General features: G+C 48.1%; 1 protein-coding gene across 1 annotated transcript; it reads left to right on the top strand.

The window, feature by feature from the left end:
* Positions 1–336: 336 nt before the first annotated feature.
* On the top strand, positions 337–16,754 carry MRPS18A (mitochondrial ribosomal protein S18A). The gene is made up of 6 exons (XM_080916737.1): positions 337–471; positions 7,418–7,449; positions 10,545–10,652; positions 13,262–13,385; positions 13,584–13,653; positions 16,359–16,754. The coding sequence occupies exons 1-6, from the start codon at positions 360–362 to the stop codon at positions 16,501–16,503; spliced, it is 591 nt and encodes a 196-aa protein (XP_080772863.1). The 5' UTR covers positions 337–359; the 3' UTR covers positions 16,504–16,754.
* The last annotated feature ends 188 nt before the right edge of the window (positions 16,755–16,942 follow it).

Genomic DNA, 16,942 nt, shown 5'->3' with positions numbered 1-16,942 from the left:
GCTGGAGAGAACGTGAATATAAACAACAAAGACTGAAAGTGAGTATAAGCAACAAAGATCGGGAGGTGGGAGAGATGGTCAATTCCACGTCTGATGCTAAGAGCCAGAATCCATGACCATTTTAATCTGTTCTGACAGGCTTAGCCACAGTCACAAAAGCTACCCAGCAGGAAGAAAAACTAAATAAACAGTGTGGCGTGTAATTTACCAAGGGAGACTAACAGGCAACTTTGAAGACGACAGCCAGAGGAGGTGATAAAAGTGATGGGTAACCACAAGAAATCGGATCTCCGCACAGCGGCTGCGCACATCCCTGCTCCGGAAGCGGAAGTGCACATGAGGTCAGGTGTGCTTCCAAAATGGCGGCCCTCAGGGCTTTGGTGTCCGGTTGCGGTCGGCAGCTCCAAGCGTTCCTGTCAGGCCCCGCCGCGACCGGCTGGTTATGGCTTCCAGCTCGCGGATTGAGAGAAGGTGAGTCCCGGGATCTAGAGACCTCCAGGACTTGAGAACAGCGTCTTGACACTTCCGCCAACCCCGATGTGCCCCTCCCTCTCGGCGCGAGTCTGAGACTGTCTTCGCGGGGAGTTTAAAAGGCTTTACAGACCCTGGCTGTGTTGTTGCTGCTTTACCTCCTAGTTCTTAGTGTCTTCCGAAAATCAAGGAGAACTGAGAGAAAGGCGGGGTCATTTAAATATCCAAAAAAAGAGTGCCTCGGAGTTCAGAAAAGCTATAAAAGACTGAATGTAAAATTTCCCCTATTTTCCAGATCGCCTCCACCTTGGTTAAAACATGCTGCAAAACCTACCTTTCCAATCCTTCTTTGAAAAATGTGACTAAGTGGTCACTTTCTCTGCCTAGGCTACTAATCTGAGAGATAATAGCCAAGGTGCAAAGGCAATTGAAAAACTAAGAAGCAAATGCTAAAAATTGGGTCTGCATTTCATTAATATTAAATCTGGTAAAGTAACAAGATTCTAGCATCAACTGAGATCTTACTGAGGGCCAAATACTGTGAGTCAAGCGGTGAAAGGACTGTAAAGGGAGAAAGCACAGCTTCTTGTGACGATTGGGTTATAATGAATTGGGTTATATGTACGCATTCCGCACCGATAAATGGAAGTTATTCGTTTGCATGAAAGAGTGCAGTAAGATTCTGTAACCAGAAATAGTAAAGTCCACTGGAAATTTTTATAAAGATGCGCTTGAGCAGGCTCATAAAAGAATGGAATTTGGCAGAGTGAAAAGGTCTTTCTGGATATAGTTTTTTTGTGTGTGTTCTGTGGAAAGCAGGAAAGGATAAGTGATGTAGATAAAAAAAAATGAAGAGGGAAGGAATTTGTCTTTAAAATCGGCCAATCAGGGAATGTTAGTTAAAGCTGAGAAGTAACCAGTTAGAAAGAGTAATAATTATCGTTAGAGAAAGCAGGCAGAAAAAAAAAAAAAAAAAGAGCCACTGGATAACCATTGTATATAACCATTATACACAGCTTAGAAGAGGTCTCTTTAGGTTCAAACTGTAATTTTATTAAGAGTGGCAGATAATGGTAGCACACCTTTAATCCCAGGTGGCAGAGGCAGACAGATTGAGTTCAAGGCCAGCCTGGCCTACAGTTCTAGGACAGTTAAGGCTCCACAGAGAATCCCTGTCTTGAAGGTTAAAGAAGAGGCATATAAGGCATTCAGTTGAGGCATATAAGGAATTCAGTTGAGAGATAATTAATGGGATGGGGGTGGATGCTAGTAGCAAGTATGCTTGAGAATTAAGGTATAAATGAAAGATGGAACCATTGCTAAGAAAAAAAAAAAGTCCAGATGCTGCCTGGGTTGAGTCATATTAACTCATCAAGAAAGTCACCGAAGAGATCTTGTGGAAGACAGAATGGACTTGGATAAGGTTTCAGCTGTCTTCATGCTGCAAAGTTGGGCTGAGGCTTATAATGTTTTTGAGGGCAACTGCCATGTCAGATACTAACAGCTCCAAACTGCATGTCCCTTATGAAATGCAGCATAGAGCTTCTTTTGGATTTTTTGAAACAGGGTATCACTATACTGACCTAGAACTTGCTGTGTAGATCAAGCTGGCCTTAAACTCACAGAGACCCACCTGCCTCTTCTTCCAGAGTAAAGGCTTCTTAACTGGAGAGTTTGTAGAGTGATGAACTCTCTTATCAGTCTTTGGAGTCATCTTCTCTACAAATACTTGGTTGCAACTCCCCTGTCTATTAGCCACTGTTTAGACAGCTTAGACGAAAGGCTAAATATTGAACTGAATTGCTGTGTTTTTATGTGAAGGCACTGATAAGTTTTATATTCTTTTGGGACACCCATCTCTAAGCCTTTAAGTGAACCTTGTGGCACCCTCCCTTTTGGTAAAACACATACAGCTTTCATTGGTCTGGTGAGGATGCTTGCCACTTAAATAGTATTGTACATATCACATTCACAGTTGTGGAAAACAAGCTGAGTCTCTTGCTGAAAATACTCAAGCCTCTTGTTTCTGAAAGATAAAAATATATAACTATAGTAAGAATTCATGAGACTTGGAATCAAAAACCAGAGAGATTTCATGAGAACCAAGTACCAGTGCTGTCGCTATAAACTTTCAGTATGGGCACTGCTTCTCAGTCAGGGGTGGTCCTCCATTCTCCACTCAGCCCCAAAACAATTTGGCAGTGTCTAGAAACCTTTTTGGTTGTCAGAACTGGTAGTACTAGCATCTGGTGAGTGGATCAGGATACCATTACATGTCTTACAACACATAAAACAACTTCACAACCAAAAAAAAAAAAAAAAAAAAAAAAAATCTGGGCCCAAACTCTGATGTTGAGACAGCTAACAAACAAACAAACACACATACACTGGGGTGGGGTGGGTTTTGCTTTTTTAAGACAGGGTTTCTCTGTGTAGCCTTGGCTATATTGGAACTCACTCTGTAGGCCAGTGTGACCTCAAACTCGGAGATCCACCTGCCTCTGCCTTGACCACTGTGGTTTAGGCATATTCCACCACTGCCGGGCTTGATGCACACCTTTAATCCTGACGTTTGGGAAGCAGAGGTAGGAGAATCTCTGTGAGTTCTAAGGTCAGCCTGGCCCACTTAGAGAGTTCCTGGCCAGCCAGAGCTACACAGGGAATCCCTGTCCCTGAGATGGGGGTGGAGACAAGTGATTGACAGGTCCTGACAGCCCAAAGTGAGTGAGTGGGTTATGGAAGAAGCAATACTGAAGGGAGACAAATGAGGATGTTGTGATTTACTGAGGGCCTTCTTGCAGTAATGTGCAAGGTTTTCAATAACCATCTACTCTGTTGTCCTTAAAGGTAGACATTAGCTGTCTTTATTTTGTGAATGGGGGACTCCAGTTGCAAAGATTTGGTATTGTACCTAGCTTGAGCTGTAAGTAGAGTTGAAAGTAGAGGCAGGGGCTAGAGAGATGGCTCAGTGGTTAAGAGTACTGACTGCACTTCCAGAGGTCCTGAGTTCAAATCTCAGCAACCACATGGTGGCTCACACCACCTGTAATGAGATCTGATGTCCTCTTCTGGTGTCTGAAGACAGCTACAGTGTACTTATGTATAGTGAATAAATAAGTCTTAAGAAAGAAAGTAGAGGCAGCACTTCCTCATCTCCAGTATAACGTGACCTTTGAAATCCATAGCAGGCCCTGCCTCTTGTTCCCTCCTTTCCTGAAAGGCTCTTAGCAGTTGACTTGCCAAAGAACAATTAGTGATTTCATCAATGACAATGTCAGATTTAGGAAGGATTGTGTTAGAAATTCCCTGCCTTATCACTCAGAGAGCCCTTGGGAGGGAAGTGCATTCACAACAAGAAACCATGCACTTATGAATTAACAGCCATGATCCTAAGGCAGAATGGACTGAAATGATGAAAGGCCAACGGGAGTGGGTTTCATCTCTCAGTGAGCTAAGAGGTGCTCTCTGACAGCGACAGCAGCTCTTCAGCAAAGACCTTTGAGAGGGGTGAGCAGGTTGGGGGATTTTTAGGCTTTGAGTGTTCTGCTAGTGGGAAATGTGCTAAGTAACAATAAAACTCATTCTGAAGCCCATGACAGAGAGCCATTCCATCAGGGATTTGAGGGAAGGGAATCGGAGGCCATTGAAAAGCCAGCAGTTCAAATGATGGAACTGAAGGAGATGGTGCTTGATGGAGCAGAAGCACAAGCAGTGTCGGCCGTTAGGGCTGAAGGCTGCCTTCCAGCCTCTCCCCAGCTCTGCTTAGATCTCGGTTTCCAGATCCTTGGTTTCTTTGGCTGCTTGCTGCTGTGGGGCCTGCACCCCTCCATCATCCATGGTCCCTCTCTGCCTCCCTTACTAAACAGCCGCAGTTGATGTGTCCATCACAGGCTTCTGTGCCCATTGCAGCCTCACTGTGCCGCTGCTTGCTCCAGGCTGTTTTAATTCAGTTATCTTGGACTCCATCCTAGGCGTCTTTACTGAAGTACTCAGAGGACCTCTTTATGAGGCATGGGCTTTATTAGTGAAGTTCCCATTCTTGCTTTACCCCTCTCCTCCGGGCAAAGACTTTGCCTTACTATTCTGCCGTTACTCTGCCCGGGAGGAAGAGAGAGCCTTACTTCCTGACTCCAGTGCATGTGCTGTCTGACTTGGCACAGATCTTTTGTGTGCAAGAAGTGCCTGTCTTGAGAGGTTGCAGCCCTAGGTCTACTTAGAAAGCAGTGTGTCTTAGGAAAACAAGTCTTAGGATGCAGCGGTGGTTGCATCTTCTCCTAAACAACCCTTTCTGTTGGTGCCTGACCCTTACTTAGTCCAGCTTTTTTATCCACTTCACTTCTCTTGAATGGAGAGGGAACCTAGGACAAAATGGATCTCAGGTTTTGTTTGGTTTTGCCATGTTTTTCTTTGCACACTGAAAAGCAATGCTATTTTTGATTCTTATCTCCTCTTTTCAGAGACTTAAAATCTACTCAGGCCTCTCCAGGCCCCAGCCGGGCCTTCTTCCCCTACACTAACTCACCACCCTGATCAATCTCTGTCTCCCCAAGTTCTTTGGGTCATTCCTCTGGTTTGACAGATTGTCTCTCTTAGATAAATAACTGCCTATTGTTTTACCCACTAGCTTCTAGAAAGACACTCACTGGCTTGAGGTTGCTGTGGGAGAGCTTGTGAACAGTGGAGCTTGCCATGGGCTTTGATCTCTTTTCCAGGGGCCAGTGGGATGACTTCAGGGTTTGGGTCTTTGCCTAGAGTGATGTGTGTTTCGTTAGACTTGTTTACCTCATGGTTAGGGCCCAAGTGGCTGGACCAAGAAGGAAACCACATGTTTATGCTCTTTGTGTTTCAGGCCATTGTCCTGATGCTGACTTCAGTGGTATAAGAATGTGTCTCTGCTTTTGTTTCCTGAGACTTCTCAGAAACTTACCCCCCTACCTGTTGTTGAGCCCATTTAGTTGCCCTCTGGCCCTCCCCCAGTTTGAGTTCTCCAAAGTAGCAAAGTTTCTAAGGTACCTGGGGTCTACCGTAGGGTGGAGATATGCTCTTCTTCTGTTCTCCCTGGTCCCCTTGTGTGGGCCATTTTGCAATGGACACATCGTGGTGACTTTCCCTCTGCAGCTGTGCTGGCTTCTAGGCTGACGACCAGGTTGAGTCTCACCCACATCCCGTTCATGGATTGGTCTCTGTTCTGGACAAGTAAAACCGTGTGTGAGGGTGACGCAGTTTCTTTTACACACAGGAACCTAGTTCATATAAGTGGCTACAGTGTTTTCCAAAGAAAGGCTCTGGTTTTTCTGGTCATTGTTCAGTTTTCTGTGTCTGGAGTTGAACATGGAGGGCTCTCAGTTTGGTTGTTTTGGAGTAATGATTCTTTATGAATGGTCTGTCCAGAAAACAAATGAGGAATAATTCCAGACCGCCTGTGTTCAATTAGGTGTTGGTCACAGAGCTCACTGGTCACAGATGCTGACATGGAGTCTGGTTGGGTGAGTGTTGCCTTTCCCTTAGGCCCTTCTCTTTTTATTGTTTATATTATGTTTTTGCAGAAGCAGTATATGTTTATTTTAGAAAATATGATAGGCAAAAAGAAGAAGCAGAAGTACCCCCTTCCACGTCTGAGGGATAGCCAGGCACATATCCCACAGCTGGCTGAGAGCCTCCTGCAGCCCATAGCTAGCTTGTGTGTTTGTGGCTGGATATTTTTCCTAGGGAGAGACCTTTAGCTCCCATTGGATTCTCAAAGTCAAGGATCCTAGGCGCTTTTCTAACCTATATTATTTCTTGTGTTAGAGCTAAAACCAAACTGGTAGCCAAACTACTGTCTAACTGGGGTTTCAGTATCTGGAGAGGCAGTTTGCAGATTATGTGAGCTCAAGCTTCCTGTTGTAGCAGTTAACAGTTAAAAGGAGACAGTGACGATTATCTTCCTCCTTAAACATAGCACTTATTGATCATTTGCTGTGTATCAGTTTCTTGCTAGCAGCTGTAGTCCTTTTTTCTAAACAAGCCAGGGGCATGGGAGACTCTCCAAGAACAGTTGCTGTGTGTAAGCTGGCAGCTCTGATTGCCATCGGCCTTGTCATACAGTGGCCTAGTTAGGTGAGATGGGAAGTGTGTGTGAACTGACAGATGTGTGCAGCTGATGGTCTTGCCTCCACTTCTCTCCTTCCCTCCTCAGGCATATGTAGGCCCTAGGCTGCCCTCAGTGTAGAAAGCAGTGTTCCCCAAAGCCCATGAGCCTACTGTCTGCAGGCTCCTGCTTGAGACCTCTCCCATTCCCTTTCTCTGGTGTGGTAACAGAACATAACCCTTCAGGGAGAGATGAAGAAGGATGGAGCAGAGAGTATTTCCCTCATGGCCAGTTTCATGCAGCCTTGATACAGGATTCTCAGGGTGCATTTTGGGGAGTGGATTTGTCTCACTGATAAGCCACCGTTGGAACACAGACAGCAATGTGTTTTAGATTAAAGAAACCCTTTGGGCTGATTCATTCTGCAAGGGGACATGTGCAAGGGTACTTGTGACTCTTTTAGACCTGCTGCTCCAAAAGCTTTCTGGTTTGCTTTTGTAGCCCAGGCTGGCCTTGAACTCAGCAGTTTTCCTGCCATAGCTATTCAGTTTGCTGGATTCTTCTGGACAGAATCAAGATGGATCTCAGCTTCAAAAGGAAAAAAAAAAAAAAAAAAAAAAAAAACCAGCCTGGAGACCCTTAATCCTAGAGAGATGTTGTGGCCTGAACACCCCGACTTGCCTACAGTCAGCCTCAAGGGCATAGAGCCCTGGCCCTTAGAGGTGAACCCTGCTTACTTTCTGTCCCAGGCAGAGACCGTGGGAGAGTGCAGACTGGAGGCTCCTCTCCTCTGCCTGTGTAGAATTTGAGCTGTTATTTGAGACTCCCTGTTCCTTATTAAATGGCTGACCTAATTTTTCCCCTTTATCTCTGTAGTGGTGAAGATCCAAGAAGGGAAGACGACTGTAGTAAGTATCGCTGCGTTGGCCACTCACAACCTCCTTAATGTTTGGAGCCGCCTGGCTGCTCCTCTGAGGGATGGATGGACAGAGGTCCAATGTGGACTCCTGGCTCCAGGATCTGCTCCCTCTGAGACCATAAATCCTGAAGTCTACTATTTCTCGGGCTGTGTGCCGTATTGTGGTTAATCAGGAACAGTCGCTGTGCCTGTGCTGAGGTATCTGTTACTTGATTAAAGTGACCTTTTGTATGACAAAGTCTCAGAGGCTTTACTAATATGTTCTCTGGCAGGTGATAAATCAGTTTCCCAAAGGGGAAACTAAGGCAGCATTGCAGGCCTACAGAGCCAGAGTTAGTTGGCCCAGAGCCAGAGGCCTGCCCTTCCGATCCTTGCCTTCTGTCTGGAATGACTTAGTACCCTTAAGTGATGCATTAAGAGGTAGCAGGCCCTGGGCCCCAACCTCACTAGCTGGCACCCTGGCTTGGTTCTTGGTCAGAAAGCTGGAACGATTCTTCCTCCCATGCCCCCCTTTCTCTCACTGAGCCCATCTCACCTCCCTTGGAGAGTCAGTCATGGGGCCTAGATTATCCCATAATCCTTAAAAGACAACCTTGTTTTCACATGGCCTTCTATCCCTCCAAGAAATTCTCAGCCACCTCACAGAGCTCCCAGAAGGCTCGGGAACTTCCATGTTGACCAGGGGCTTAACCTCTCTGGCAGTCAGCCAAATATAGTCTATCCTAAGGCAGTCTTATCCCCAGGAGAAATCCAATCATTCTTCTCCCAGAATACCTCCTTGGCCTTTCCACTAGTTAGCATTCACCCCAATTCTTACTATTTAGGGAACCCCATGTCCTTAAAGCACTTCTCTATTTCTTTGGTTAAAACCTGGGCATGACTGTGCATATCTGTAATCCCTGTAGCTAGAGAATCAGGAGTTCAAGGCCATCCTTGTATTGCTTCTGTCTTTCTGGATACAGAGTACTCAGTGCTAAAGAGAATGTCCCCTACCCACTGCATCTCCTACTATTTCAGTTGCTGTCCTGGGTCCAGCCTTTTTCTAGCTTATTAGGATGCCTATTCTTCTGTTGGCTGTTTCTGCTTTCCCTTGAAGACCCTCACAGACCATGTCTGGCATCTCAGCTGCCATCTTCAGTCTCTTCAGAACTAACTGGTTCACACCAATAACAGCATCTCTCAGAGATTCTGTTAGGCATTCAGAACTGAAGGCTTACTTCCCAGCTATTAGTGCTGTTCACATTGGCTTTTAAGTATAAGGAGGTTTATTTCATGGATCTGCTGTTTGTAGAAGGCATATGGAGACACTATTGCTTTGGGGTGAGCCCATGCATGCCTGGTCAGGTGCTGCTGTGCTGACTGTGGGTGTGTGTCCTCCAAAATAAGATCCGTCGCCTGCTGCACATAGTTGTGGGAGTTAAATAGACTGGTATATCTGAGCCATTCTTAGCACAGAACGGGGTGAATAACCGTGAGCCAGTGAATGTTAACTCTCTCCTGGGGCCCTCAAGGCCCCTCCCAAGGCCTCCCATGTACCTTCAGATTTTCCCTGGCCCACAGATTCTCTCTGACATGTTTAGGGTTGCCATGGTAGAAGTGGCAGGGAGGGGGTAGTAGAGCCTGGCATAACTGAGCAGAACTTCTAGCCTCTATCCCTTGGCCAGGCCCAGCCCGGGGACAAGGTGACTTTTGTCCCAATGCCTCTCAAATCCATCCCACTGTGCTCTCGGGCTCAGCCTCAGAGAGGCCTGCTAAGCTCCCCTGCAATTGAAGCTGACTCCCAGATCATTGCTTTAGTACACTTAGTAGCCATTCCAAGGCTTGGTCACAGGGTACATCCATGATGGGAAATGTCACACGTGGCCTCTGCAGAGTATTTAAAAGGTGTGATCCAAAATGATACAGGTGAAGAGACTTACAATCCCAGAACTCAGTGCAAGTATGAGGCCAGCCTACTCTGTATAATGAGCACCAAGCCAGCCAAGGCTACCTGGTGAGCCCCTGGTTGTTTGTAGAGGTGTGTATTGTGTTCATCTGCCCTGGTTTTCTGAGTTTGCAGAGGGAGAGAGGTGCACCAGCACACACAGATGCTTGCTCGTCTTGCTATTCTCGGGGTTTCTCAGCTGCAGCACTGGCTGGTGCTCATTGTTGTGAGAGTTTCCCTTTGTATCCTCGATAAATACCCATAATACCTGTTCTCTAATTGTGCAATCAGAAATGTCCCCAGACATGGTAGGGTGGGGGGACACACATTATCTCTGGTCGGGACCTGCTAGCATAGACTTTGTTTTGTTCCATGAAGCTAGAAACAGTGCTCTCTGTAGATAATGTGCAGAATGGGCGGACATTTTCTTTGAATAGTGTATCTATCTCTATGCCATTTGGAACTTTTTCATATGTGTGTATGTATGTGTACATATGCACATTTTTGGAGGTCAAAAGCAGGCATTAGATTGCCCTGTAACTGGATGCTAGGAAACCAAAGCCCAGTCCTATGTAAGAGCAAGATGTACTCTTAGCTACTGAGCCATCTCTCCAGCCCCCATTTGGAATTTTTAACCATGTGCATTTGTTACCTTTCCCAGAGGTTGGGTTCAGATATTTTATTGTGGCTTGTTGAGAAAGGAAAATAGCATCCAGTTAAAACAGCAAACCAATCTTCTAGCTCAGCAGTTCTCAACCTGTGGGTCTCAATCCCCAAAAGACTATCAGGAAATACAGATATTTATATTACGATTCAGAACAGTAGCAAAATTGTAGTCATGAAGTAGCAATGAAAGTAATTCTGTGGTTGGGAGTCACCACAACCGTATTAAAGGGTCATGGCGTCAGAAAGGTTGCAACCACTCCTCTAGTTACTAGTTTCTATGTCTGTCTACATTGTCATTGCTCTTTTGTGTGGCTTGAGGCAAGATTCTTGCTGTATAACCTCTGCTGGCTTGGAACCTAATACTGTGTAACCCAGTTACTGCCATGAGACCCCCAGAAGTAAGCTTTAGCTGGCATGCATGCAGGGTCTGCTCAAAGTTAGGCTGCATGTCTGACCCCGGCTTTCATACTGGATTTTTTTTTCCTACTTCTTAGATTGAAGGCCGAATCACAGAAACTCCCAAGGCGACTCCAGATCCCCCTAACCCCTCAGGCCAGTGCCCCATCTGCCGTTGGAATCTAAAGCACAAATATACCTATGAGGTAAGTGTGGTTGTACAGACCATTACCCTGCATTCATTGAGGTCAGGGGCCTCCCTACATAGTGACAGCCGCATTCCACAAGTTCATCAAAGGCAGCACTTTGTTCAGTAGCTGTCAATCTGGGCCGTGTGGTTGACCCTAAGGAGCTTGAAGAAATACTGGGCTAAGGGCTGAAGAGATGGCTCAGTGGTTAAGTGCACAGTCTGCTCTTCCTAAGGACAAGGTTTCAATTCTGAACATGAACAGGGTGGGTAGAAGCTGATATATCAAGTCCCAAAGAATCCAGTGCCCTCTGCTGGCCTCCACAGGCATTGTGTGTACATGGTGTTCACACATACATGCAGCCATCACACATACATGCAGCCAAAATACCTGTATTCATAAAATAAAAATAAAATCTCAAAAAAAAATTTTTAAGAAAAAAGAAATATGGGGCTGGAGTAATGGCTTAACAGTTAAGAGTATTTGCTTCTCTTGCAAAGGACCTTATTAATTCAGTTCCTAGCCCCCCACATGACAGCTCACAACCACCCAGAACTCCAGTTCTAGAGTAGCCAATGCTCTCTTTGTCCACCAAAAGTACTGAGGAACATGTGGTGCATATATATACAGAGGAAAACCACTTAGACACATTCTTTTAAAGAAAAATCACTGCTCAACCAACTCAGCCTCAAACAGACCCAATCAGCTTAGCATTTTTAAAAGTTCTCATGGGCTATGGGACTGGAAGCTACTGACTGTGTTTGTGGCCTTCTTCAGAATGGCAGGGGTAGATCTCATGGGGATGGAATTGGGTCTGGATTTGGCTTCCCTCCTCTTAGGGAATGAGGTGGTTCACAGTGTGATCTGCAGGCACATTGTAGTCTCCACAGTGGAGCTCCAGACTCCACCCCATTGCTCTAACTCCTCCAGAACAGCTGCTTCTGGGGAAGGAGGTGATCATGAACATATCCAGCAGTAGACAGCATAGTGGGGGCCTCCTCCAGTAGGCCCTGTCATGGGCTCTGTATAGCTCACTTAGTTCTTGTTTCTCTCTCTCTCCCCCTCACCCCTCTCTTGGTGTGTGTGTGTGGGGGGGGGAGCACAGATGCCACAGCATAGGCATGGAGGTCATCAGTCAGTCCTTCCTGTGTGTGGGCCCTAAGGATGGAACTTAGATGTATCTGTCAGGCATGGTGGCAAGTACATTTACTGGCTGAGCCATTTTCCGGTCCTTAGATTTCTGATTAACCCATGAAATCGGGACTTCCTCTTCCTTGTTTTGCAATGAGGGGATCTCGAGCATGAAGAAGTTAATGAATGTGCTGCAATCATCTAGCACTAAGTATCAGAGCTGGGTTTCAAATCTGAGGTGCCGGGCAGAGCCCATGTGCTAGCTGCTACTCTGCCGAAGACAGGACCTGACCCTGGATATCCCACACTTGTTCTCTGGAGCACTCACTGGCGACATGAACACTCTATTTTGGGGATTCAGGTGGTTCAGGCTCTGGGCCAATTTGACCTGTGTTGTCCCAGTTCCCCCTTTTAAGGCACAGGATGACTAAGTGCAGAGATCCTGGTCAGGTGATAAGACCAGGAAGATCTGAACAGAGTGACCCAACTAATCTCTCGGGCTGGGAACCTTGGCTTCGGTCCACCCCCAGCCATGGGGACAGGAGCAGGGCTCACCCCCTGTTGGGTCCTCTCAAAGTAAGTGCCAGGAGTGCAGCAGAAGGCCGAGGTCAGAGCTGCTTCTCCTGGACGTCAGTGCATCTACAGGCGTGCTCGTAATCTCTGCTGCAGCTAGGGAGGCAGCGCCCACACCTGCCCAACACCGAGGCACACTCCTACTGGCCATTTCCAGGAAATTGATTTGGCTCTTTTTCCAGGAGAAGAAATCTAATTCTTTCCGAGGTAAAGGCTAAAGTTGTTTTTCCTTTTCCCCTTTCCACTAGGAGCACTATTGGCCCAAGCTGTGTGCAACTGTCAGCTGGCTTGGCAGCCTGCACAATAAGGATTCTGAGGACACAAGCCAGCATGTTAGCTGTGGCTTAGTCCAAGGCTTGTTACCTGCTTCTGATGAGTGTAGGGCTGAGAGGTCCAGGCCTGGGTCCCCAAAGGCTATTGAATGATTAAAACAGATCTGTAGTCACACAGCAGCAGCGGCCAGGGCAGTGACCGTAGAGGCTAGCATTGGGCCCTGGCAAGGGCAAGAATTAACCCTTCGCGCCATTTGGGGTGGTGTCCTTTTTGCTAGACTTATCCCACATAGTTTGTTAGTGTGGAGAGCTACAGGAAAGTCTAAGGACTTCTTCCCTTCAGGATAACAGCTTAGGAAATGTGGACTGCACTCTGCATCCAGTTCCCTGCACTAGCTCCATTCTGGGTGAAAGTGGCATCCTCTCATGGAGATGCTCTACATGTCCCATCAGCAGAGGAGAATGGCCACCAGGCATCTTACTACCAAGAAAGACTGGTGGTAAAACATTCACTACAGCGTTTCTGGTTCCACCTGATGATGTCAGAACATTTTGGGGGAGATGCTGGGAGCCCTGTGGAGCCCGCAGTCCAGATTCCCAGCATACAAGCAAACCCAGCTGACCCACATTCCTGTTCTTGGTTTTCACTAGGATGTGTTGCTGCTCAGTCAGTTCATCCGGCCTCATGGAGGCATGCTGCCCCGGAGGGTCACAGGCTTGTGCCGGGAAGAACACCGAAAAATTGAGGAGTGCGTGAAGATGGCTCATCGAGCAGGTCACAGTACCCAAGGCTTAGAGGGGTGGTGGGGACCCCAGCTCCTCTTCCCAGGCAGCTGTCACAGCTGGAAGAGAAGTGGTGAGCAGAATACCGAATGAATGGGACACACACCTCCTCCCTGCTCCCATGGTCTTAACCCCTGGCTCTTTCAGAACTGTGGAGATTGACCCCTTGTATGTTCTTCCTTCCTTGCAGGTCTGTTCCCAAATCACAGACCGCGGCTTCCAGAAGGATGCGTACCAAAGGATAAACCCAAACTCAACCGGTAAGAAGACATACGTACAATTAACCCGAGCATTCCAGGGCCTATGAATCTCACTGCATTCTAGGGGAGCTTGTCCTTTGGGTCTCCCAGCAGCCCAAGCACACACCTACACCTTTCCTGATATGGCTGTACTGTATGCTGTTGCCACCTTCCTGTCCTAGAGGGCCTTGACCCAGGGGCAAGGAAGTTGCTGGTTGGGCATGAGACTGTCAGTCCCTGTTGATGATAATGCACTGCGCTGCTATGGGGAAGGCGAAGCACATCCACAAACTTCGACGTCCCAGCTCTCTCCAGCACTGGGGCCATTACAGTGCAGAGGACAGAAGTGGACCTCAGTCATGTGAGGACCGTCTGGGATAGGATGGGACAGCATCGCAGCAAAGCAGCCTGCATAGAGCCAGTCACCACCAGTGCTCCCTGCAGTCGTGCAGCTAACAGCCACTCAGCTGCCATGGCATCAAGTTATCCTGAGGGCTTAGGGAGAACAGATGCAAGTCAGCCTCCAGCTCCAGCAGCTAGGCAGGCCTCTCCTCCAGTGAGAGCAGGTTCTCGCCTAACTCTCAGACAGCTGTCCTGTTGCTTTCCCTGACACCACCCTCGCAGGCAGTTAGATCTATAATATCCCCTTGTTCAGTTGATTTCACAGTTCTTATTGCCCCTCCCAGCAGCTCCTCTCACCTCCAGTGTGTCAAGCTGCTGCTGGTGATAGGGAGAGACACTGCGGATGCCTGTGGCAGAGCAAGACTCCCCAGTCCCAACCGACCCTTGCAGAGATCCCTCTGCAAAAAAAAAAAAAAAAGCCTAGGTGGAAGCTGGGAAACCCGGTTGCTAGGCAAAGAAAATAGAGATAGGGTAATATAGGCTTGCTTCTGTGTGCCTTGCCTTCCCCATCCCTAGATGCTAAGCCCGAGCTGAGCTGGGTCAGGCTATCTGCTATCTGCCAGCAGCCCTGAGGAGCAGGGCATGCTCTGGTCCATTTAAAGTTGAGCCCACCCCCAATCTTGGCTTTTTAAGAGACAGCAGCAAGCCTGGGGACACAATCCATCCTGCCCTCAGGCCTTTGAAGCTAGGCCAGACTCCCTCCCTTACATCCGGTGTCCTTTGGTGTGACACAGGATTGATGATGTGTGGGGGCTCTTGAGTTGCAAAAGGCCATCCTGGGGGAAGGGAAGTCCTGGCTCAGGAGGTACTGCTCTCTGTACAAAGGACACTGTGATTACAACCAAAGATCCCTAGGCTGCATTCAAGAGCCTAGGCCCTGCTCACTCCTCTGTGACCTCAACACCATGGTACAGCCCTGTCTTCTCCAGCAGAGACAATAGTATCCCCTCTCCTCTCCTGTGCTTACACATGTGTCCAGGTCAGGCCCTGCTCAGGAGAGGTGGGAAGGGGCCGGGTTAGGGAAGCCTGCGTTCTAGCTAGAACTAAGATGTCCGCAGAAAGCTGATTGGATGTCCCCCAGTCTACCTCAGTTAGCCAGCTGCTCCATGCAGGACAGATGGCAGCCAAGGCTAACTGAAGGAGAACTGAGGAGGCTAGCTCTGGGGAGTCTGGTCAGCTGGGGTCTTCTGAAGTCCTTGAGTCTGGTAAACACCCTGTTTCATGGGCCTGTTCATAAACACCATCTTCACCTCTCCCTCTAGGAACTGGGAGAAGCTAGCGAAAGGGCCAGCTGGTAGTGAGACAACCTGTTGTCCTAAACAACTGACCATAGAAATAGCAGCCCCTGTGCAGGCAGTACCCCAGAACAGTGTTGCTATCTCCAGTCAATTAGGGAAGGCCTCATCTTACCCCTCCTGTGCCCAGCACACAAGGGTACAGAATGGACCTCCCGTAGCTTTCCCTCTGCATGAGGCTAACAGCTGAAGACCAAGGTCCAAAGGAACGTGATAGAAAGGCGTGAATCAGCAATCCTTTGTCAGCCAGAAGATGTCAGCCAAAAAATAAATTTTTATTTCTGCCAGGAATACTAGTTTTTAAACTAATACTTGAGAGCCTCTAGAGGCAGCCAGGGCAAGCCTCAACTTTGCATAGAACACGGGAGGACCCCTGGCCTTTATGGCTGAACTCTGAGGGATGGGCCTTCCTGATCAGGAGCCAGGTTTCATTATAAACAGAAGTAAACCCCAGTCTTGGTGCTATGACCCACTCTTCCAGGAATAATCAGAGCCTAGGCTATCCCCAGAGGAGGCCAGAGGGCCATGGGTGGCCACCATCTTCCCCTGCCCCCTCCCACTTACAGAAACTTGCTGGACTGGACTGCACCGCTGTACTCGTCCCTTGCTTCCTATTGGGTGAAGGAGGTCCTGCAACAGTTGAGGTGCCCTGGGAAGTTCCCTGGAGGCTGTGAGGTCTAAAGGAGCCAAGTGGGAAGAGTGCAGGCTTTTGTCCCGTTCTATCACATTCCTGTCCAAGCAGCCTCTTCTGCCTTCTGCCTGCAGTGTGGACGCACACTGACAACTCCTAAAGATCAAGGGAACTGGGCTGGGCTGCCTGACCCTGCCTAAACCCTGACCACACACGTATAGCAACAAGAACCCACCCCATCTGTTTACAAAACAGCAGCCCCCCCCCCCAAAAAAAGCTTTGTCTTCTGAGAAAGGGAAACTGGTGAGGGAGGCCCATAGCCACTGCAGCCCAGCCCCAGGGGACAGTGACCAGCTCTTCCTATCCCAGCAGGCCATCTCTTTGTGTTCCCAATACAGCTATCTGACTCGCTGGGCTCCCAAGTCTGTCAAGCCCATCTACAACAAAGGCCACCGTTGGAACAAAGTGGGCATGGCCGTGGGGTCGCCACTCCTGAAAGACAATGTCTGCTACTCCAGGAGGCCTCTGAAGCTGATGCATTAATGGGAGCAATACTGCCAAAGAACCTTCCAGAAGATATACTTGCTCCTCCCACCAGAACCACTGTCCTCCACAAACAGCACAGGGGTGTTGGAATTAACTTCTGTTCCTTGGATCTGCCCAGCTGCAGTGTTGGGAGCCGGGGACAGACAGGAGCTGGATCTCCTGGCCACTGTGGTCTGATGGCTGGCTGGGGCCAAGGTCGGAGCAGGAGACTTACCCAAGGAAATGGAATAAAGCAGGCTCTTAGCTTCCCCGTGTGGTCAGTGCTTAGAAGTGTGGGGCCTGTGCAGAGTACAGAGTTGCTTAACGGGCCCTGTTACAGAAGTCCCATTGTCTGCTGATGGGCACCACACCGGAGTTTGGAGGCCTCGTAACTATTAGTTACTAGCAGCTTCTGTTGAGCCCAGGAACCCTAACCACCCCTTCCCACCCATCTCCA

The sequence above is a fragment of the Micromys minutus genome (genome assembly GCF_963924665.1).
Source record: "Micromys minutus genome assembly, chromosome: 5".
Classification (NCBI taxonomy): Eukaryota; Metazoa; Chordata; class Mammalia; order Rodentia; family Muridae; genus Micromys; species Micromys minutus.
The sequence above is the reverse complement of the archived record's forward strand: the minus strand, read 5'-3'. Positions and strand labels throughout refer to the sequence as shown.

Excerpts from the sequence above, each read along its gene's own strand:
- MRPS18A (XM_080916737.1), top strand. The coding sequence starts at position 360 with ATGGCGGCCCTCAGGGCTTTGGTGTCCGGTTGCGGTCGGCAGCTCCAA. Across the intron at positions 7,450-10,544 it reads AAGAAGGGAAGACGACTGTA|ATTGAAGGCCGAATCACAGA; the intron begins GTAAGTATCGCT and ends CCTACTTCTTAG. Across the intron at positions 13,386-13,583 it reads GAAGATGGCTCATCGAGCAG|GTCTGTTCCCAAATCACAGA; the intron begins GTCACAGTACCC and ends CCTTCCTTGCAG.